The 24,080-nt window shown below is 37.2% G+C and overlaps 1 protein-coding gene across 1 annotated transcript; it reads left to right on the top strand.

Annotated features, from left to right (window-relative positions):
* The first annotated feature begins 20,223 nt into the window (after positions 1-20,223).
* PPP1R3C (protein phosphatase 1 regulatory subunit 3C) lies at positions 20,224-23,502 on the top strand. The gene is made up of 2 exons (XM_072423892.1): positions 20,224-20,365; positions 20,764-23,502. Exon 2 carries the CDS (start codon positions 20,765-20,767, stop codon positions 21,710-21,712), a length of 948 nt encoding a protein of 315 aa, XP_072279993.1. The 5' UTR covers positions 20,224-20,365; position 20,764; the 3' UTR covers positions 21,713-23,502.
* Positions 23,503-24,080: the final 578 nt, after the last annotated feature.

Here is a 24,080-nt window from a genome sequence, read left to right as displayed (position 1 = left end):
GACACTAGATCAGACCCCTTTACACATAGACACTAGATCAGACCCATCTCGCCATTTACACTCCAGATTAGGCTCACATTTACACACAGAGAAAAACCTTTTACAAACTCTAGATCAGGCGAACTCCTGTTCACACCCAGACCCCAAACAGACCCCAACTCCTTACACTCATACCATAACCAGAATTGCTATTTAAAGTCAAGCATCACCTCATTTCTAACCCCTTCAGACCTCAAATCAGCCCTCTTACCATTTCCGTCCTGTAGTCCCCTCAGACTTTAGAGAACCCCATTAGGTCTTCTAGACCTAAAACCAGCACAGTGCTGCAGTGCATACAATACAATCTGTAAAATACCTCCCTTTGTGGCTCTGAGCAAAGTAATATGAAGTAACAGAATGTGGAGATTTGTCTACTGTTCCGTACTGGCTCTGTGATGTCCACGGCTGATGCCAGTATTGGTGGGCCATCCAAAAAAGAGGTGGGTCAATCAAATTCCAGGAGAGTACCACAGACGCTGAAATGATTGGGAATTTTTCAATTTGATTGTTTTCCCTGACAGCAGCCACCCAGAGGCAACAAGTTGGAATAAGGATTAAACTCTGAAAGCTGTGTTACCAAAAGAAACAGGAATCTGGCCAAGGTCAAGTAACCAGTGTTGCCTTTGGGCTCTCTGCAACCACTCTTTGCCACCACTGACCTACCATGCCTTGTTCTATACTATGTCTTCCTGTAGTGGAGGACATTTAGATGAAGGCATGTCTTCCTTTTGTCACAGACTGGTCATCAGAGGCAGCAGTGTCCTAAATTTCACATTGTGGATATACAAAAGTGCCAAGGCCCCCTAACATACCATAACCTGCACTGCTATTTTGCAGGAACAATTCCAGACACTTTTTGGGGCATTTTCTCAAATGTTTGCATAACATTTTTGAGTTGAACCAAATTGGTCAACCATCATCTCTAAATAACCTAAAGTGAACCCGAGCTTTTTCCATGCAAGACAGAGAAGAAAAGGTGAGTAAGTTGTTCTGGTGAGGGGATTCAAAGCTTTGCCCTGCATGGGCAGAGAAATGTCTTTAATTCCTAATCTCACAGATCATCTTGCCACACGCTGCAGTGGCTTTTTTACACTTACTATTTAGTGATTTTATTGCAGCAATGAGTTTGAAGCCATTATTACAGTCAATTTGAGTTTTCATAGATATAGGTTAGCCTCAGGAGGAGTTAAGGCTTTGTGTTTTGACATCAGTTTGGGACACATCTGAAGTCAGATGAATTTGACCTGCAGCTGACTTCCTTCTGCCCTGCATTCGACCTATAGGCGTTTTTCCAGTACCATAAATTTGTATGAAGAGAGAAGCAGTTCACATGCCAACAAACTCTGGCTTGCCAGCTTTGGGATGTGTATCCTACATGAAGAACAGATATCGAATGGATGGGTTGCCTGCTTTGAAAAAAAAGTTATGCGCAGGTAATACAAGACACAGCGGGTTATTATAATACTTATCTGTTATCAATTGTGTAACCAGTTTTTGGGGTTTCGAATAAAAAGCAGCATTAAACCTACACAAACATGATCGCAAATCTAATTGTACATCCATTACCTTGCACAAGTGTTACTCAAGTGTTCTCAACCAGGCCTCCAGAAGTTGCCAAGGGTCCCTTGAGAAATGTGCAATCTGTGCTTCTCAGGTCAGTTTACTGATACCAATAATCTTTTTGGCTATTTATATAGGTGACATTTTTTCTACTGACCACCATACTGATGTTCTGTGGATTTTGACTATAGTAATCATAGCAGGAGTTCCCTAAAGAGCAGAAACTTCTTTCAAGTTGTTAACCCATGTTAAAAACATCAGGAAACACCACCTTATACACTGATATACCATACACGTTCTCTAAATCCAAACTTTCGTAAACATTTAGGGTACAAATATCACAGAGACCTCTGTGTCACTAAAATACAGGGTTAAAGAGTCTAAGGATTTCCTTTTTTCATTGAAATCCTCTTTTTTAAGGTCAGCTTTACCTGGACTGGATATTTATTTTAACTGGAATAATTTTTCTAATAATCTGTTGGTTTCCTGTGTGTCTTGGTAAAACCAGTTGTGACATAAGTTTGCATCAGCTGTTTTCTTTTCCTACTCCCACGGCCATAAGAAGGGAGTCATACCCTTACTGCCGACTTGCCCAATTATTTATTTACTGTGTGATGTGAAACACCCACAAGATTATTGTACTATTGTTGTACGTGTAGACGTGTCGATTTTAATAGTAATATTGCACACTAATAGACTGCTCATGAGATTTGATTGACCTTGCAAGCAGTCATTTAAAAAACTGAACTCATCAACATGTATGTAAAGTCAGAACTTATTTTTGTTGTTTTTGGGTTGAGTGGTGAAGCTTTTTATTAGCTGTCAAGTTTTATTTGCTGCCTGCATGAAAACTGGTAAGATTCTTTCCTCTGTTAGTCCTGATGACTAATATTACCTGCAAAGGAAGACAGCTGAGATACAAAATTGTCAGCAAATCTGAAATAGAGAAGTCTCCAAAAAGGATATATGCTTGTGCAACAGCAGAGGGCTACTTTCTAACTTTTCTACTTTCTAACTTTTTCTAAAGTTTACCTTGTTTGCATTGTATGGGGGCTTGAATGACTGGACTATGATTTATTACACAAATAAAGATAAGGGGAGTTCTAAAAAGCTTTTAGGATACTCTATTATTGGGTTGGAACAGTGTTTTGCTAGACAGAGATTCTTAGGGGTTCCTTGAGCAAAGATCAATGTGTGACTCCAAGTATAGGTGACACCAATGATCTTTTTGGCTATAAGTAATGATGACATTCTTCTCAATAATCGGCAATGTAAGTGACCACCACACTAATGTACTGTGCATTGTGAATATAATACATATAGTAAGGGTTGCCTAAAGACCTGAAAGTTATGTCAAGGGTTCTCCATTTTAAAAAAGTTGAGAAAAAGGCTGGGTTGGAGAGGATTTTCTCATGGTATTATGGAGAGCATTAACTCAAACTAAGACCAATCAGAACTCAGTGGGTACTGTTGTCAAATCAGAGCAAAATTGTCCTATTACATTGTGTAATAGTAAGTTAGAGACACAAAGTTGCTTGTATCTTTATCAGCTGACACTTTATTTGTCCTGTGAAATTTTGCTAATTTTCTCATTTTCACTTCCAGGAATATGTTGTGATATTTTAATGAACAATGTGAGTCCAACAGGTGAGAGGAGTTTAACATGTATGTGCATATTTGTTTTCTACAAGAACAGCCTAGAGAAGCAAAATCTATAAATAACCTGAAGAGCACAAAATGTTTATTTGCATATAATTGAACAAGTACCTGGAAAGCGCACTATTTATGACCTATCAGCAAATTTGTCAGATATAGTGATTGCCTTGTTCAAAGCACATGTCTGCTCATCCAAGGTACAGACCTATTCAGCAAGTAGGATGTACAAAGTGCAGTTACCCAATTCATCTATTTGGAAATTACCTTGCACTGTGGCAGTACTGTTGTATTAACCTATAATAAATATGTCAGCCTATTTTAACCAAGCGTGCATGGTTATGTATCCTTTTCCTTATCCTTACCTTTGCTCAAGATTCACCCCAAAACTGCTGTCAGAGGATGTCTACAGAGGCTGCAATCTGCTGGCAATCATCACACGTCCATAGGTAACCCTAATAGTTTTCCATTTGGCTTCTATGAGGAGAAACGGATGGCACCCTCCTATCCATAGTAGATGCTAAATCGCAAGATTTTTAAAAGTCACGCATATACTGTGGCAGACACAATCTAACCTTGGAGCTCATCCATACTTTTGTAAATGTTTCCTGCTGAACTGACTTCTAGGACAATTACAGATTGTGGAAATTACAGACACAAAAGCAATTACAGATGGTGAAAGTGGAAATTCGGAAAATGCAAAGCTGTCCACTTGTAATACTGATTACTCTGTAATTAAAAGAACAGAGATTCGATGAGTGGAATGGCCGGCCAGGGACAGTGAAGCTGGAAAATGAATGGCTAGATGATGCTGGAGGTTCTCAAGTTTCTAGACTTTGTACATTGAGCTTTAGCCAGAAGAAATGTATTTAGGGCAAAATTATATTAATTGAGCAATTATATTTTTTGTTCATAAACAAGTAAAATGTAATGTTTGGCTAACATCACATACTAGAAATTACAAGGTCTTGGGGGGCTTGCTGCAACATGTAGTTTTATAGTAGGTTATATGAGCTGTGTTGCCCTATGTTAGGAAGTAAGAATGTCTCTGTTTTCCTAATCATCCCTACGTCTGGCTTACTGTCATCACCTTTATTTGCACTTGAAGTTCCATAATTTATAGCTGTTCTATGTCAGTTCCATGTCCTCTATCAGTACAAGGTCAGACAACTTGAGACTATGGTACAAGAAGTAACGGTAGCTTACATTTTTTTTCCATGTAGCCAAGTAGTGTTACACATGTATGAGTACTGATCCCAAAATTATGTAGAACATAATTTCTTAGAAATAGTGGAGCTGATATTTTTGATATATTTAATTATTACTTTGTAATGGTATTAATATATATTGAAATCACTTTTTTTAGAAAGACTTTTAGTATAGTGTATAGCCAGAAATGTATTATGTATCAATAATTTCATAAGCAAGTGCCCCACATTCAGTGTAGATCCTAAAATAGGTTGCTTAATACAACGGGCCTGATTTTTAAAGCTATTCAAGACTGGAGAGGATACACTTTCATCAGTAAAGCTGGGTGATTGAATAAACCTGGAATGTATCTGTTCAAGGATTAAAAACATTTGCAAACAAATATCAAAAGACTTCGAAGAATTCCATTCCAGGTTTGCTGGATCATCCAGGTTCACTGGTAAAAGTGTATCCTCTCCAGCCTTGGAGAGCTTTAAAAATCAGGCCCAATAAGCCAATCAGGACCATACCTTGTGTCCCAGGGCCCAATAAAAAAGTCACTAAAGGACTCCGCCTTCCATTTTTTATTATGAAGACAAGTGGAGTAGTATAGAATATTATGTGCTATATTATAACATGTTCATGTTAATATCAGCATGCAAGATGAGCAAGAATTTAATAAAACTACATATGTCTGTGTTGCCACATGCTGGCCAGAAGTGATACTATACTGAAAATGGTTCTTTTGTTTGCTAGCTTGAGTATTTGTAGCATATATATATATATTTAAAAATCTTAATTATTGCATGATTACTACAGGTAACTATCAACATAGCTGTGCCCTATATCACTGATATAAATTGAATATTTACAATGATATAAGACAGAATGATAGGCAGAAATATGACATTTGTGTCTGAGACTGGAAAAATGGAAGAACCAATACTTTTAGTGCTGACATGCACAAGACCTATTATATTATTATTATTATTATTATTATTAATATGCACTTAAATACATAGAATATCCACCTATTTCATATGTTGGGGTTTTGTCTGTTGCACAGTGAACTTAACAGAGATAGATAACAACATTTGTATGATTAATTTGTTTTATCACATTCATGATACATTATACAGGATAAAGAAGATTGCCCAAAGGACATAGAGTACCAAGAGACCGTCTGCTATTAATATAAACAAGAATAAATTATAATAATCAAAGTGCTGGGATTGAAAAGGTCAGCAGTGCCCCATTCACTAATTGCCACTGCTTTGAGAAATGAACAGTGGATGTAAGTGTTATGAGTGATGTTCTCTTGGCATTGTGTATTGGATGAACTGACGCTCTATGAGCTGCTGATTAAAGAAGTTCAAGCGAAAAATATTTACTAGATTGTAAGCTCTTCAGGGCAGGGTCCTCTCCTCCTGTATCACTGTCTGTATTAGTCTGTCATTTGCAACCCCTACTTAATGTACAGCGCTGCGTAATATGTTGGGGCTTTAAAAATCCTGCTTAATAATAATAATAATAATAATAATAATAATAATGGGACAGAGCTACCTCCTTTATTACATTTTTTTTCCTAATTGAATCAGAAAAATTAATCTGGTGCTAATAGATGACAATTGGGTTCATGAATCAAACCTACAAGCGATAAAAACAAAAAGTCTTATATAAAGATTAGATTTCCCATGGTGATCCTGGTGGAGATTGATCAATCCTATCTGGAGACCAGTATATATCACTGAAGGTCAGCACTTTAGAAATGTGTCTTTGAATCTCTATTTATGGAGTAAGATTCCAATCAGTTATATCACATGTAGATATATTTATACAACTAGGAATAATTCTACAAAGTTTATTTGATGAATTTTTCAATATCGTCACAGAGACTTCTTGAAAAACTAAAGGAACTCATAAATTTCTCATCTCCCCTTAAGGCAGACACTAGTAAAGTTATCTGGCAACGCTAACGATTCAGCACATTATTATTATTAATATTATTAATAATATTATTAATAAACAAGATTTATATAGTGCCAACATATTATGCATGCCTTTGTGTGTTGTGTTCACGTATCATTTAACACATTTCATTTAATATTTTTCAACATTAGATTTCACAGAAAGCTGTGAAAAATGAAATCTTTTTATAATAATCTTAGTAAATCCAAAAAAACAAAATGTCACTGCTCCTAGGCTCCGGCTCCCAGGCACTTGTATTGTCAACTTCTCCAAGCTCTCCTCTGTAAATCCATATGTGAGAGAACAGCTCCATACTGAATGTTCTGGTATTCAATAACCTTTAATGTTTCAGAGACATAACTATAAAAGCCACATATGAAACCTCAACCTCTCTGACATGTTTTACCCAACGATGGGCTTAATCATAAATGGTTAATGGCTTAATAAATCTGTTAAAATGAAATCCTGGTCACTGAAGCTAAAAGAACAAAGACAAACAGCATTAATGTGTTTTTAATTATGGAACAACATATTCACTTTGCACTATAATACAATATTGATAATACAATACCATGGTCTAAATGTCAAAAAAGATGTATGAAAGCAACGGTGTTTCCTTTTTGGGGTTTTCAACTGGTTTATGCAGACATTTGGTATTTTGGACAACACAACTTCTGTTTTCATGCACAAATCCCATTGATCTTGTTTCATGAAATATGTCAAGGTCTTTCAGTGAAATCAAAGACAATAAATGGTGTATTCTTTTCTTGGAATTGTCTTCTTGAAGCACCTGAAGAGTTCCTTACCGTAATGTGGGCACATTACATTCTGTTTTTTGTGTAGGTTTTGACAGCTAATGATGGACTGAAGATTGTATGGAGGTGACATTAGGCTTTCATTAGGCTGGGGTCTAGGACTGATATGAAGGCCCATAGTTTTCTCCAAGCAAAAATGAATGTGTGTCAAAAAACAACATTCAATGAATAATTTACATATTATATACATGTTTGCCTCCTCCTACGGTATCATAATATTCTTCTGACACAGGCTAGAAAATGTAATCATATCCCTTTCTTGGCAAACTATTACTTTTTCTTTGCTTTTAGGCTTTATTAATTAGGTCCCAAGAGGAGTTTAGTCAGTGATTTTGAAAATCTCTGCCATTCATCTTATCACATTCCCAGTCAAAATTAAATTAAAAGAAACTCAAATATTGCAATAATTTCACATTTTAATATTGCATTAATGTGTATATACTCATTAGACAGCAATTAGATGTCAGGAAATAATTTAGGTACATTAACTCTTTCTTTATTGGGTGTTTCTGCTTGCCATATGAGTACAGTTCAATTCCTGGCTGTGTTATATTATTGTCAATGCATATTAAATAGTACCGTATATGCAGTAAACCCACAAATTCCCTCACAGCAACATGGGACAACTAACTTGCTCAGGCAGCACAACCCATCATGATCAGGACCATCCAGTGATAGCCCAATCACTATGATACATATGGAATGGAACAATGGTAGGGTATTCACTGAGAAAATAAGCATACAATCCCATGGTGACATAAGGCAATTTCTGTGAATAAAGAGGTTAGTTTTTGTCTAATCACACAAGTATATCTTCATTTTCTCTAAAATAACAGAATGTTTGGGATGCAAGCTTCTCTGACCCACTTAAAGTGTCAGAAAGCCTTTTAATATAGAAGGGACTCTGGTTCTATTGGTATAAAGGCTACTCATACACATCTCAATGTATATTATAGTTTTTCTTGGTGCCAGGACAACTTAACTTTTATGAAAAGAGTGAAAATGTTGGCATCAAAATTAAAGCCTGCAGACATCCCGCGGTGATTGGAGGTGAATATATGGGCGTTAGTTCTGCTGTAAAGGAGAAAACCCAACTAAATGACACTTTTTAGCAAATGTTGCATCCAAATGTTTCTGACCTTTTTATGATTTGCAACCACCTCCCGAATTAGCAGAGAAGTATAGACAAAAAGACAGAGGATTTTTTTTTCTGGCAAGAGAATGTAGTGTTATATTGTAGTTTTAGTCATGTAACAAAAGGGCAATAGCATCACAAGGTCTATACAGAATATTCCTAATGTACTAAGAGGCACTAGTAAAAGGTAACTGCACATGTCAAATGTTCATTGTAGTCACAGTCATAGTAATCATAGTTGACTGTAACCCGGCGTGTTTCACTATTACAAGGCTTCCTCAGGGGTAGCTATGCCATATGATGCTGAATATCTGGATGAATATAAATGATTTGTTAAATCTGTACCGGGACACTTCTAATCTCCATTGGGAGCCTATGTAAAAGGGGGAATCCAGGGGCAGGGTCAAATATTGTCCCCTAGAGGAAGCACCTGAGTAAGGTATATTCATGTCAGCATTCTGTCTGCAGTTTCACCATGGTATGTACTGGGGTAGTTTGCAATAATTTATGCCCACCATATATAAAAACACTGGATGTGCTGACATTGGAAACACAATCTCTGTACCAACCTTTATGTAATAAACTATTATCAAATATAGGTTATCAGTGCACCTATTGTCAGTTTGCAAATTACTCATCCTGCGGTTAATCAATCTAGAAAAAAATTCGTTGCAACCAGTTTTCCGTCAATGACATTCTTGCTTTAACAATTAATGACTAATCCCTTAAAGCTGTACCTGTAAGCAGAAAACTGTTGACCAAACTTTAACACACCTTGTCATTTTTAGGAAATTGTCATTTATATTAATACAGAGTACTTGGACTCACTATGAGCTGGCCCAGGTAGAACAAAAGTTTACAAATGCTTGTGCAATAAGTTCAGCTTGTAGTACAGATAGACAATGACTTGCACGTCTAGTGATTTATGAAGCAAGATCTATGTTATGAGCAATATCCCTTTCCTATATTGATGTGCGTAGTAAGTGACTCTCAAATGACACCATGCCCTTCCTTCTTTAAAAAAAAACTTTTACATTTTTTTTTGTATATGCCAAATGTGCTTATCTATGTCATTTCTGTTTAATGTGTTACAATATGAAAACCACTAAAATAGTAAAACGAAACAATGAAAACTGAAATATTGACTTTGCTAGTAATTCACAATTTTTACACCCAAATCCAGCTCCTGTGTCTTAACTGTGAAATCAGCAAAATTTCAAAGTAAAAGTTATTAGGGTTTTATTGCTTGAGTATACATTTTTGTCATTTAAGCTAATGCTTTGGTTTTGGTTTTAGGAACTGAAAATTGTAATAAAGTGGCAATCCAGTGAGCACTTGAGGATAGTAGAGCAAAGCAGTAGCAGCAAGAAAACAAAAACACAGAAATATAGAAATGTTCAGTTGCAGTTATGAGTGTTAAGAGTATTTGGTGAAGCTTGCAGATGAAAATCATGGTGGTGGCTAGCCAACACTGGCGAGGAACAGCGCTGAAGGAGGCAGCGGACAATGGAGTGAAATAATTTATTTTTTACCATTTACTGTTAGCATTTTTATATATATATATATATATATATATATATATGTATATATATATATATATATATATATACTTAATAATAACAATAATAATAATAATAACTTTACCAAATTGATAAATTACAGCTGGACTAGTACAAAACTCTCTAGGACAGAATTTGTTATGGTTTGATTTTTTACTAGGATATTTCAAGCTAGCAATGAAAGTGTCATAGTGTAGGTCACAGCCATATGGTTATACAGCCTAAGTTTAAAAATAATTGGGTCAGGTCTGTCAATCAGCATACATGTGATTTGGACCCCAGAGCCAACATTTAGTCAGCTGGCTGTTCTGCACTCTAAACATCAAGACAGGATCATTTATGATTCGGACCAGGCGCTGGAGCAGAAAGATACATCTGGTCTGGCTATTAATAATTTGTGACATTAACAGCATAAACTTTTATTAGATTAGGAACCTGCTACAGAGAATAAACTTAATAAAGCTGGTTCTTTGTGTACATTAAAGTTTACATTTAGAGCATGACTGGTCATAATGATCTGACCTCTCAGCTTACTGTACATATAAAGTATAATAGATGGCAAAGTTCTACAAAGCACAAGACACATTTATATTAAGTCATCTGAAGGAAAGAGCTGCATAAAAAAACACATTAGTGGCTCAAAACAGTGCTGATTAACTGTTTTATTCCATTTTTACCTTTCAGTTGACAAAATCTTCATGATTGTATTTCACGTTAAGATTGGACTGTGGCCAGGGTTTAGACATTTAAATATAAACCTATTGCTCACAAGAAGCCTCACTGGCCTCTGTAGCTGCAGCCATTATTGAGTAACTTATCCTCAAAATGTTCAGCCAAAGCAACTTTTACACCTTTTTTTTAGCTCATCGCCTCCAGCTAGCCTGTCAGCCTTCCAATCTTTAATGCAAGCACAGAGCAGATCATTCAAGCACAAGATCATTCATTGAAGCTACAGGTAACAGTTTAGGATCAATGCTGTACAGACAGTTTAGGAACAGTGTATGTACATACCATTTAGGGAGAATTGCTGCTGTCAGGCAGTCTGTCCTGTTGTATGCAGATGGGATGATGAGCGTGAGATGCTGTGTTGAGTTGTATACAATAGTATAACAATAGAAATCATTAGATAGTTGTAAATAAACCAATGCAGCATATCATCAATAACCTCCTTCTGGACATCATAGGACACCTGTACACATTTTTTCTGTGATGATGCTGATCACAATTGATCTTTATGAGACCGAAAAAATCCAGATTTTGCTGGACCCTAAAATAACCTCCAAGATGCAATGAGTTGCTGTTTCAAGTGGTGACAGAAGCAGGATAATAAATGTGATAGTTAACACACATGCTACATACAATTTGGCAAGTTATGATAACTTATGGTAAACATCACCAAATTTGTAAGCATTTGTTTATATATGGATTACTAAATCAAACATATTTCCCTTGAACTAAAACCATATTTACTGCAGATAATATAATACAGGTGGTGTTTTTAGTGTGCCGATGAAGATAGTTTGGGGAAAATCCATCTTCTTGGGAAACTGGTGTCATAAAAAAAGGTTGCATGTCATCTACTGTATGTTGAACTGCTAGGTGAACACCACTGGCATAGTATGGGGCGCATGCACTTGATCTGAGCACAGTTTAATCATAGGGCACCTAAAGGACCCCTATAAAGTTCCCCTTATTGGAGTCACTATCTAGTCACTATTAAAAACTCCCTCATACTGAATTATAACAATGCTTTTCAAGGTTAATTGCTATTGTTTCTTATACAGTCAATTTTTGAACTGTGCCTACTCTCCTACAAGTTCTCTTTTCTTTCCTTTATTCATCAGTGCTGCTTTATACATAAGGTCATATGGTCAGTTACAGTTATTATATTCATACTTAAGAAAATGACCAAAGCACAAGAAGGAAATGAGGTCTGAAAAGAGGAAGATACTTCAGTTTCTGTGTTTTATTAAGTAAAAATGCATTTTACTTTAATCCATGGTTCATGGTTTAATGTGTGTGGTTTACCAAATGAATTACTGCCCAACAAGAAGGTCAATTGGCAGATCCCAGGTGCGCAGTAAACTGCTGTTTTGTGCCCAGGACCGGCAATCTCCACTGCAGGTAACCACCTTTGCACACATAGCCATGACACAAATCTTCAAGCATAGCCAAACCCTTTTGGGAAACATGTTGCAATCTGCCACAGTCATGTGCAAAGAATAGTTCCCACCGGCTCCCAACTTGGGTCCAAAATGGCCCCAAGATTAAATAGTGCCATTTGCTGGGTATGTACACAGACAATACATCCACCTGCTCTATGAATACCTTTTTTTTACCTACTTAGAATCTAATACATAGCCAAACTTTATGGAGTTAAATTTTTACAACTAAAAAGTTAGGTTTTAAACCCCCTTTAGGACAAAGGAGCACAAGGGGGACCAGGCCACTTTTGTCCAAGTACCAATACAGACATCGTGTACTCCTACTGGTTCTTTTTAAAAATTGGTAATACAATAAAACTTAAGAAAGAAGTTTTATCAGAAACAATGATAGAGATGTCTGGCTATAAGAACCACCAAGAAATCATGTTCAGTTTATAAACCAATACAAGTACTGTAATTGGTATTTATTAATGAATGAAATACGCTTACAGTGTTGTTAAATAATAACATACACAACAAACACACAACACAGTTTCATTTACTCCTAATTTCTAGACTATATGCCAAAGACTTTTCAGCTCTGTCTTATCATGTTTTAATATTCTGTTGTGCAATATAGACTGTAAATTACATGGCATTGAGATTGTTTTGTGGTTAAATATCCGACCCAGCTGACGAAATATCCTTTCTGAGAATGCTTTATACGGAAATCTTCCCACTATTACCAGACATTTCTCATGTCTGTTATCAAGCTCGTAAAACAGCAGCAACAACTGGCAAAGGTTAAAAAATTAGAATTTGAAGAACCTTTTGAACTGGGACGTGATATTTGCAAGACAATATTAGCCAACATTTTTCAGTTTTGGCTAGAATAGAGAAGGGTTAGAAGGCCTATTATAAACTATAGGTTCAGATATGCTTTTGGAGCAGCGGCCCCTATAGAGCTCCGGGTGGCTGGCACTTTTGCCCCACACTGCTGAGCAACTGCTTAAAGAAATAGCATTGCACAGTCGGCAGTGGGTCGTACTGAACTGCTCACTCCCCCCCATTCATTCTCAATGGGCTGCCATGGGTAAGATACTACAATTGATGTCTCACTGGGCTTCAAAGGTGTGGGGAAGCAATAACCGCAACACTATCATATAGGGAAAATTTACAAAAAGAACCTGCGTCTGCACTGTCTGCACTGTGACAGTGAACGTTTTTCTACTTCGGTCAATTTTATTTTATTTCTTTTAATTAAATTACAAATGTATGATTTAACATAAATTACTTGTATAGCAATATATCTTATATGTTTTAACGTATTCACGTGTATACTTATACAAACAGTCTACAAACAAGGCATGGCGTTATAGGTTAAAAAATAAGGGACTGAAGTATTTAAATACAATGGCATTTTTATTCAACACAAGCTGGACCAACTACAGAGATATCTTTAGCAAGAGTATTAATAATTGACTTTGACTTATTTACATCTATAAATGTTACCCAAATAAAGCAAAGGCTGATGGAATGTGTAACTTTGGTAAAACAAACATTGTAACAGAGGGCATGTACTGTCAAAGGGATGGTACACCTTTGTAAGCCTCTTGCTTAAACTTTGGCAACTCATTTCTGATTGCCCTATCATGCTTCAGAAATAATGATATTAAAGCAGCAAGAAATGCAATATTTAATAATAATGTAAAGTACTGTATTGCATTTAGTAAGAGTACCTTTATAAATGGCCACGATGGTTTCTGCATTGACAGAATAACTAAGCCACTAACTAACACCCCTCTAATCATTGCCTAGTCTCCTCAAAAGCTAATATTTTTGGAAATATCCCCTGCTGTGCTCAGTGCCCACTCATCAGGAGAAATCACAGTGCAATAAATTGCTACTGAACAGCTTTCAGAAGTGCACACAGGGTGAGATATTCATACACTGCTTTCTTCCTTTGCAGGGCAACTGATTGGGCACTTTGATTACAGTGGCAAAGTTACCTACAACTACACGATTGTGTTATACAATAGTTATTTTTTTAGTTTGCTGGTAAAAAAAATAGCTAGCCTAATGCTACCTTAAACCATACTAATTTACATGTGTTAGTGCAACGAACCAGAGAGGTAATGTATAGCTGGCTTCCTTTTCTATAGGAACTGACCAGTGTGACTGTGTGTACAGTGCCACTTCCATTCCGAATACATATATAGTTACTTGCTGTTTATCCCTACTGAACCAAGGATCATATCCAATGAATACAAACATTTATTTTCCCACTTACACTTCTAAAAGTAACTGTACAATGATGTATGAACTGTATGCAGCTGTCAGCAAATGTATTGGTATTTAAAGCTGGAAAAATGTTGTCTGCTTCACCTTTGCCTTAAAGAACCTAAGTCATAGAAATGATTTCCTGTGACCTATGAAGTCTGACATGCATGTAACAGGTGTAAGTCACTACATGTTGTCAATATACATCTGCTATACTCTCTACTCTATGTACCGCTCCTATTTTGTAATGAATGCCTACTCTTCAGAATAACTGCCATCACCAGACGTATAAGATATTTGGGAGTGTTTATTATATAGGCGACTGTTACATAATGTATAGAAGGCCTTGTGAAAATCTACAGAATATGTGGACTTGAATGAAATTGATATAGTTCCTTCAAAATGTTGCTATAAAAAGCCTTAATTTATTACACGAAGACTTACCTATGTACAACCAGGGTCATTTTAGTTATAGGGTAACTGCCCTGTGTCTCCTACTCAAAAGGGGTCACCTATGCCCAGTTTTTTATTATTTTGTCTACTCAGCAGACACAGATAGCAGAGAATTGTTGAGCTTTGTCTAAAATGTACACAAAATGTGTGTTGCTAGTCTTTAAAGTCCAAGAAGCATTGGTGCTGTTTTCCTACGGGTGCAGCCAAAGCCTCAATGTACCTGGTAAGTGTACAAGTGTACAACCTCTAACTGTTAGTTTTATAGATGGCACTGAGTTTTATAGAAGTTTTATATAGGACACTGAGGTCATTCTTCAATTTGAAGTTCACTGTAGCTGTACAGCAAATTAGATTTTCTTTGCTATGCATGTCAGGTGCATACAAAATGAATAGCTTCCATGTTACAGTAAAACAAAATGACAAAGCCAGGCCTCGTATTACATGAAAAAAATGTATTGTGCTTTTAATGCTTTGGTTTGTATTCTGTATTGTACTTTATATACTCCTAACGTCCACATACTCTGTGCTTTGCTTTACATATTCCCGATTGCTTCAGTCTGTATGTCGTGTTGTACAATACATAATCCTGACTGCCCAAGTTTTGCTTTACATTACCTGGAATGCTGTAGTCTCTAACCTGTGTTGTACTTTACATACTCCTGACAGCCACACTCCATACATTGTACTTTGCTTTACATACTCCTGAATGCTTCAGTCTGTATATTGCATTGTACAATACTATAATACAATAATCCTGACTGTACATTTCTGTATGTTTTCTTTTGCTTTACATAATCCTGGCTGTCTCAATCTGTACACTGTGTTGTACATTACATATTCCGGACTGTTCCACTCTGAACACTGTATTTTATACATAGTTAATCTGTTGAAATTATAATGACATGTTTCTTCAAAGAGGGAATTTATAAATGGTTATGGTCAATTAGGCACACAGCAGGAAGTGAGGATGGCAATGAAAACATTGTTAAGTACAGTGGAGAAAGGATAGGACATCTGTCAAGTTTTTTTGCTTGTGTCCCAGTTGGAGCAATGTCCTTTTCTTTCCTTTGAAAGAACAGGGGTGAAGTGGGGCGGGCACAGGTTTGGAACGTCATGCCCTCCCTTTTTCCGAGAATGAGCCCACACTTATTTTTCAAAGAATTCTTTGGTAGTCCGTAGCTCTGGCTGGTCCATCCCCCCAGTGGGAAGGGGGGATGAAGGACCCTGCTGAAAGGGGGGGGGCAAGAGCTACGGACCATGTCTCCCGTATAGAATTGTAGGGCCAGGGCGGCCCACAACCCGCCCAGTCTTTCATCCCAAGCTCAGACCTGAGATGGGAGAGTTCTGGTATCATGACGTCACTCGGGGGGAAGATTCTTCCTCTTTGAGTGACACATAGCCAGCCGTGTAGTGGGGCGGGCACATTAACATAACAGGGGCAGTACGGTGGCTCAGGGGTTAGCACTCCGGCCTTTGCAGTGCTAGGTCCTAGGTTCAAATCCCAGCAAGGACACTATCTGCGTGGAGTTTGCAGGTTCTCCCTGTGTCTGTGTGGGTTTCCTCCCACATCCCAAAAACGTTCAGTTAAGTTTATTGTCTTCCCCTTAGATGACAAATGACTATAGTAGGGACATTAGATTGTGAGCTCCTTTGTGGGACAGTTAGTGACATGACTATAGACTTTGTACAGCGCTGCATAATATGATGGTACTATATAAATACTGTGTAATATTAATAATGATGTGCATCGCTATGGATAGTACTCTTCTTTTTTTAGGTCTACACCCCTGCAAAGGGTGTCAGACTGTACACAAAATATTCCAAAAGTGGTTAAAAATCTGACAGATTATGACCCATACCATATGCCATACAGACTTCAGAGAAAAAGCATTGGTTGGAGTTTAGTTAAACATAGCGTTTCTTAAATAAAGGGAGATTTCTGTGGTCGGTTTTTCTATAACAAGTCATGTTTAGAAATATGACATTGTGGAGACAATGCTCATGTGCAGTTCACAGTACCAAGCCTTACGTCTATAAAACATCTGCCACTGGTTCTCATGAGGTTATTGTAAAACATTGGCAATAAAAGCCACACTCGTTTACTCATTGTCCTTGCTGTAGAAGCTGTCACCAAGTAAATCAGCAAAGAAAATAAAGTACATCAGCAAAAAAAGAAAAAAATTACAGTTTGCTGACAACAGTTAGCCTCAGATGACTGTCAACTCTGGACCTGATGAATGATGAAAAGACCTAAATTATTGTACTTACTGATCAGTATCATGCTCAATGATCTAATTGCATTTTAACTTGATTTATCGGCCTCACATTCTCATTTAGCACTTGGATATAATGCAGAAATCATAGTTGACTTGATGTCTTCACGTTGCCTAGGCCCCGAAACAGCAAAGCAACCACAAAAACATAACATTTCTACCACCATATTTATTATAACATTCTTTCTTAAAATGCTGTCTTTGGTTTGTGCCAAACACGTCTACTGTTGCTGTGGCCAAACAAATCGATCTTTTATTCATCGCTCCACAACATGTTCTTGAGATTTTTTCTTTGCCTTTATTTATTGGTAAGCTTTAGTCACATTCTTTTCTACTTTTTGGATATAAAATACTTCCAGACGTGCCTGTCCATTAGGCAATCTTTTGATCATTGATACGTGCACTTTGACAGCTACTGTTGTAAGAATTACCTGTGGATCCAACAATACAATAATGTCTGTTTTGGAGACTTTTTTTTAGAATGAAATGGTCAGAACTCGGTCTAAATTTGCTGGGACAGCAGGACTTAAGACAAGTCTCAGGTAAGCTAAACATACTGTAGTGAAAGCAATAAAATAAAGAGAATTTCACACCTATTCTGGAATAACTTTTTCTAATTTCATGGATTCGGTGGTGGGAAATATAGCAGTGTTCTTATGTTTACCTGCATTGCTTTGTTAACTTAAATTGATAAAATCAAAATCTAATGTTTGCCTGTTCAAATATGTTAAAAAAGTCATCTTTTTCCATGAACACTTTAATGATTGTAAACTCAGTCGGCAATCAGTGCACATTACATTGATCCTCCATTCCAGTGTCTGCTCTACCTTCTCTATGAGCTCTCCCTTCACTAGTTGCACTTCAGCCTGGCAATGTCTACATCTACTCACAATGTATTGCAAAATGCTGGAATTTGCTGCCTTCTAGTATGTTTGTGCTATGGTATCTCCAGTATTCTGCAACTATACTATGACTGAAGTTTTCCCTGCCCTGTCTGTGCCTAGTCCACAAGTCTTTCTTTTTTTTTGGTGCTGTACTCATATTTGCACCCATAATTTTTGCCTGCTGTCTTCTCTAAGTTCCCAATATCCCACTGCCTTTCCACTATCAATTAGTGGAGTAATCGGCTTCTTTAATAATTAGTAGTAATCAGCTTCTGCACTAACATGCTTACTTAGATACAACTTTGCAATTAATGCAACATGCTAATTGAATTCCCTGTGGACCTGTCTGGATACTTTTAATTCTAATGCAGCATGCTAAGCAAAGCTGGAGAATCCATGAAAAATGCCCAATTGCTTTTAATTATAACCTTCATTCTTAGATTTTAAGAATCACAACTATAAGATCTTAGACTGGAACTGTTTTGTCTTTTTTATTCCATTCACGGTAATCTTTGTCTAAAATAAATTCCTATTAATCTTCAATCTGTCTTTCAGATATTGTATTTCTGACAACAAAACATTAAACATTCTTGTCTGGGTTAAAAAGTTACCAGAATTTCTTTCCAGTGACCTAAAGGTCAGATTGCTTCATAGATGGTCAGCCTCAAACCAACTATTCATCAATAATTGCTGCTAAGCAGTGGTTCCTATTTGCTATGCAGTCTTCCAATGACAGCTACCAGTTGTCTCAATGTAAAAGGTGACATAAATGTACAGCACTGCATAATATGTTGGCGCTATATAAATCTATAATAATAAAAAATGCCTTCTGTATGAACTGGTTAATGCCCAGCCCTTCTACAAGGGGAATGCCCTTACTGCCCTGATAACAGTTCTGCCAAATCATACGAGCGTCAGGATTATGGGGCCAAAATTGACTATTGCAATATCTTAGGGTGTTTTGCTTCAGGTTAATGATAAGATTAATAGACATTAATAGACAAGATTAAGAGGACGTAAACTCCACATAACACCACCCTGTGTGAAAGCTACAGGACCACACATTACTGCACTGTGCAGAATTATGTATATTCTATATCATACACCACCCATTCACAACCAGGGTTCCATGGAATCCTGGGGATCGTGCAGAGATTACCAGGGGTTTCTTGAGCTATGGTTTGTTATTCTACAATTTGATGATGCCTGTAAAGCACTTGAGCCTTATATTGTATAGAGTGTGACATCTTTTATGCTCCACACTGCATGATTTTTATTATAATAGGAATAGGAATTGTGAAATGCATAAAAAAAACCTCAAAAAAACATGATGCAATGCAAGGGAGTGAAATCACCCTTCTAGTGTTCTAAGGCAACAACTTCACCAGAAATAACCCATTTTAGAAATTTCTGCAACTCAAATGTCAAAAGTCTCAAAAGTCATATTAGGAAAGATTATCTGATGTGGCCATAGGAAAGCAAAATCAGTGCAACCTGACCTGCACACTACAGGGTTTAGGTTTTTTTTTCCTTAAAAGCTAAATCCTGAAATAATCAAAAAATAGCTGTTCCTTAAAAAATAGTGGGTTCTTAAAATACCAATGTCTGCAGATTTGACACTGAACTGCTCTTACGCATCTAGCACCTGGGTCGGGTAACATGGGAAGAACCCGAAAGAAGAGGCGAAGATGACGCTGGCACGAAGACGGATACCGGGACGACGCGGGACCCCAATGTAAGACACCTCTGGACCAATCAACTGCTCTGCGGGATTGAAGGTAAGTGTATTCCTTTTCTGTTTTAGGCAGTTTTGAGTTTAGTTTCTTTTTAAATCAGAGGTGCACAAAGTTAAGTGAATGTAACATGTAATTTGGTGAATTATCAAAAATAACTGTGCATCCAAACTGAGTGATCGCAATCAAGAACTGCTGATTTCTATTCAGGTCACCAAGTCCCTGGAGTCATAAACCATGCAACACTTGCATCATGCACTGACAACCTGATTCTACAATCCTGCAGCCATAAAGCCTGCTAAGACTCACCAAAGACTAAATCCTGGCTGTCCATGCAGCTATACAACCAGCCCACTCACACCTGATGGGTCACCCGGGCCCTGCATGATAATACATGGAATAAATGCCCAGTGACCGCTACTTCCTCCCCCTCCCTGACCGCTTTGTACGACTCAGTGTCATCGAGTGCAAGCGGCTTGCATCACGTTCTAGCTGTCATTATTTCCTGCGCTGTGATAGGTCAGCGGGACGTGAGGTGAAGTCGGATTGGTCGAGAGGACTGGTTCACCTGAAGGGGCGGTGTTTATGTAGATAACCAGGCAGCGCAGGCTGCAATGTGTGCCAATCGTCTGGAGCTGGAGAGGGGATCGTCCGGCTGGAGGAATCATCATCACTGTGCAGGTACCTTCACTGCTCATCACTGACATTCTAATAAAAGGAACAGCATTTATAATCATCATTTGTCATCCTGATCATTACATAGAGGTCATATAGCAATTACAGTGCTTCCCATGCTTAATAAAGAACTGAAAAGTGTTAGAAAGTATAACTTAGTGTATAACTGAGCTCTCTTACCCTGTATGCAGCTTTCACTGGTTTAAACAAAATGTAATCACAGATTTTCATCTCATCCATCGGTGATGTAAGGAGCAGATGTTTAATCCTCACTGTCTTGGTATAATCTAGTTCACCAATTACTGGAGTGGGCATAGTAACCCTTTATTGTGATCAGCTGTTCTAAAGAAAAACCTAATTTGAGTTTTTTTAACATTGACATGTTTTTTTCTTCTTTTTCCCAGAATGATTCAGATCTTGGAGCCACGTTCTCTTCCACGGTCTATTATGCCTGTTGATGTCGCAGTAAGGATATGCTTAGCACATTCACCTCCTCTTAAGAAGTTTCTCAGCCCCTATGATGACTGTAGGGGCAGAAATTTTGTCAACCGTTTTAAGCCACTGAGGCCATGCATTTCCTTAAAAAAGGAATCAGATTCCAGGAACAGTGAGTGGAACCGATCGAAATCCCGAGGCAAAAAGAAAGTGGTTTTTGCCGATTCCAAAGGACTCTCGTTGACATCCGTGCATGTATTCTCAGAGTTTAAGGAAGAACCAGAAAACGACATCCAGTTTGATCTGATTGGTCTTGAAGGCATCACAGCCAGCTTAAAACTACACGAAGAGAAGAACTTGACCCTGGGATTCAATCAACCCTCTGCTGATTACTTGCACTTTCGCAATAAAATTCAGAAGAATTTCATTTGTTTGGAGAATTGCAGTCTTCAAGAGAGAACCATCTCAGGAACCATCAAAGTAAAGAATCTGAGCTATGAAAAAGAAGTCAATGTGCGAGTTACCTTTAACACCTGGAAAACCTACAAGGACTTTAAGTGTCTCTATATGAACAATGTATATGGGGGCACAGACTTTGACACCTTCTCTTTTGTCATAGATATACCCCCTAGCATTCCCCTCCATGAGAAAATTGAGTTCTGCCTGTCATATGATTGCAATGGCCAGGTGTTTTGGGATAACAATGATGGACAAAACTACTCTATAGTTCGTGCAGAATGGAAATCTGATGGCGTGCACATCCATTCGCTTACAAAAACAGACCTATCCTCTTACAAAATACAAAACCACCAACCTGAAAACGACTTAGATCAGTTTGGAACACCTAAAACATCCATGGGTCTCTATCCGGAATGGCAAATTTGGGGTAAAATAGGGAACACCTCACCTTACTGGTGAAAAAATTCAGCCATCGCCCTTAATTATCAAAAGAATCTCAATGTCTTTGGGCATAAAGAGCATATGATACGTAAATGCTTCATGTTATGTAATGGCATCAAGGCAATACATGATTACGCTTTTCAAGCGTGAAAATAATTGAGGCAGCAAGCTTTCCTGTTAAGCAAATTGTTAAGGTCCAAAGCACCTACAAATCCGGGATAAGCCTGCATTAGAATAGAGCATATGGGCCTATCAAATACCAACCTAATCGCTGCCATCAAAAAGCCTATATATAAAAAAACAAATCTAGGAGTAGCATGTTGGAGAGGTAGAGTTCTATGAATTGTGTAAAAAAACATAAAGAGCGTTTATGAAGAAGGATAGTATGATATGAACATAATATGGGTTTGGTCAGTATCTAAAGCAAGTATTGTGGGGAGTAAAGAAGAATAAATCAGTACATGATGCTAGGTTTAAGAACTGACCCTTGGGTGTATAAATGATTGCAAAAAATGCGTTATGTTTTATGGATCATCGAGTGACAGATGGTTATTATGCCGTATACTAGATTGAAACTTTGACATAATATTATGAATATAGCACTCTTGCTAAACACTACAAATAATGTGATGGTTGTTTAACGATGCTTAATCATCAAGCAAAAAACCTAAGCGACCTGTAAATGTTACTTTATCATAGAGGTAAATAGTAGCTAGATGTCTTCTCTTCAGTCTCTTCCATTTTTTAATATTGATCTTCTAACAAGTGCCTTTAAATCATGCCAAAAATAATTAAATATGCAGAACTGAGGGTTGTACACTAGACTTTAAATTGCATATTGTAACTTGTGTGCCATACAAAATAATAAGCCAACCTATGTGATATACATTACACCACCACTTCTGTAATAGTAATCCCCTAATTAATTATAAGGTACCTAAAACATTGCAATGGCGCATAATGAAGCTCTTCATTTGAAAAAGTTATAGGCCTATTCCCTGAATAATTTGCACTCATTACACTATGATAAATGATAATTCATTTAGTGTTGTATTCCAGATCTGATACAGAACTGATGTGTAATTGGATGTGAGCACAGCTCATTGGAACTTATTACCCAAAGTTTACAAACAAGAAAAACTACAGAAGTTATGAATCCCCCTCCTTCATATTGAAGGTTAGAATTCTGTTGCACCTTTTTATGTAAATTTGCTATTTAATATAATTATAGATTCCTTAAAGAAAGGATGAGTTGATTGTAGTTGATGTTTGTTTTGCACATGGATAGACAAATCCTTTGAGATGTTTAATTATTTTTCTCCCAGAATGTGTATTTTTGATGATAACAAGATACATACGCAAAGCCAGCTTTATTAATATAGATATTTTGCAGTATTTCTTGTCCCCCTGAACTTTCTGTGCACTTTTTGGATTCTTACAGATGAGTTATATTTTTGTACTGTGTTGCAGGGTTGAACGTCTAGCTTTGAAAAACAAATCACAATAAAAATTCAGCCAATGCTTGAAAAACTGTGAAATGAACTGGGATGCCTAATGCATATAATAGCTATTTCCAATGTCTACAGGTCCTGGGAATATATTATACATGGAAATGAGCATTGTTGAATGTTTGATTGCCACTTTATAGGGAGTAAGAGATAAGGATATTTTTGTATTGGATGGATGTCAAAATATTAATTGTGATGGGAAATTGGCACAATGTATATTTCCTGTTGTAAAGTTTCATCACTGTAAAATGGAACTGTATGATGCGAATGTTCCTGGCAATAAATTATGTTTTTCTAAAATGGCATTGTGACTATTTTATTTGCACAGAAAGATTTGTGTAACTTTAGAGTTTGTGTATTTACAATAGGAATAATCAATATGCAGTCTTTGTCTGCTTTATTTAAGATTGCCAACAATCAGGGAGGACGTGCTGCGTTTGTTCCTGTCTGTATCACTGCATCATCTTTATCCAGATTTGCTTAGTCTTGTCATGCTAAGGAGGGGGGGGGGGGAGGCCAAACACAGGTCATGATGATCATAAAGCTAAAGCTGACCAGGAGATTTTAGTATCCCAGTTACAATCTCTAGCAATTATTCATACAATTGCCAAACCTTAGTGATGATTGAATTTTCAAGCAATTTCACTTTTTTTTCTCCAAATCACAAAGCTAGTAATTTTATTACCATTTGCAAGCTACCTATTAATTCCTGTGTAGCTATAGCCTTCTTTCAGACTTGCAGTAAAACTGGGTGGTTTACCGCAGACTCAACCGCGCTCCCAACCACTCCAATTCAGCCTATTGGGAGTGCTTGGGAAGGATTTTATGCACACATTTGCATGTGGTCGGGCTGTGGATGGGTTGGCTTATGGTTCCTG

This window comes from Pyxicephalus adspersus, chromosome 10 (assembly GCF_032062135.1).
Source record: "Pyxicephalus adspersus chromosome 10, UCB_Pads_2.0, whole genome shotgun sequence".
Taxonomy (NCBI): domain Eukaryota; kingdom Metazoa; phylum Chordata; class Amphibia; order Anura; family Pyxicephalidae; genus Pyxicephalus; species Pyxicephalus adspersus.
This window is presented reverse-complemented; position numbering and strand designations above follow the sequence as displayed.

Coding starts and splice junctions, on each gene's coding strand:
- PPP1R3C (XM_072423892.1), top strand. CDS start 20,765: ATGATTCAGATCTTGGAGCCACGTTCTCTTCCACGGTCTATTATGCCT.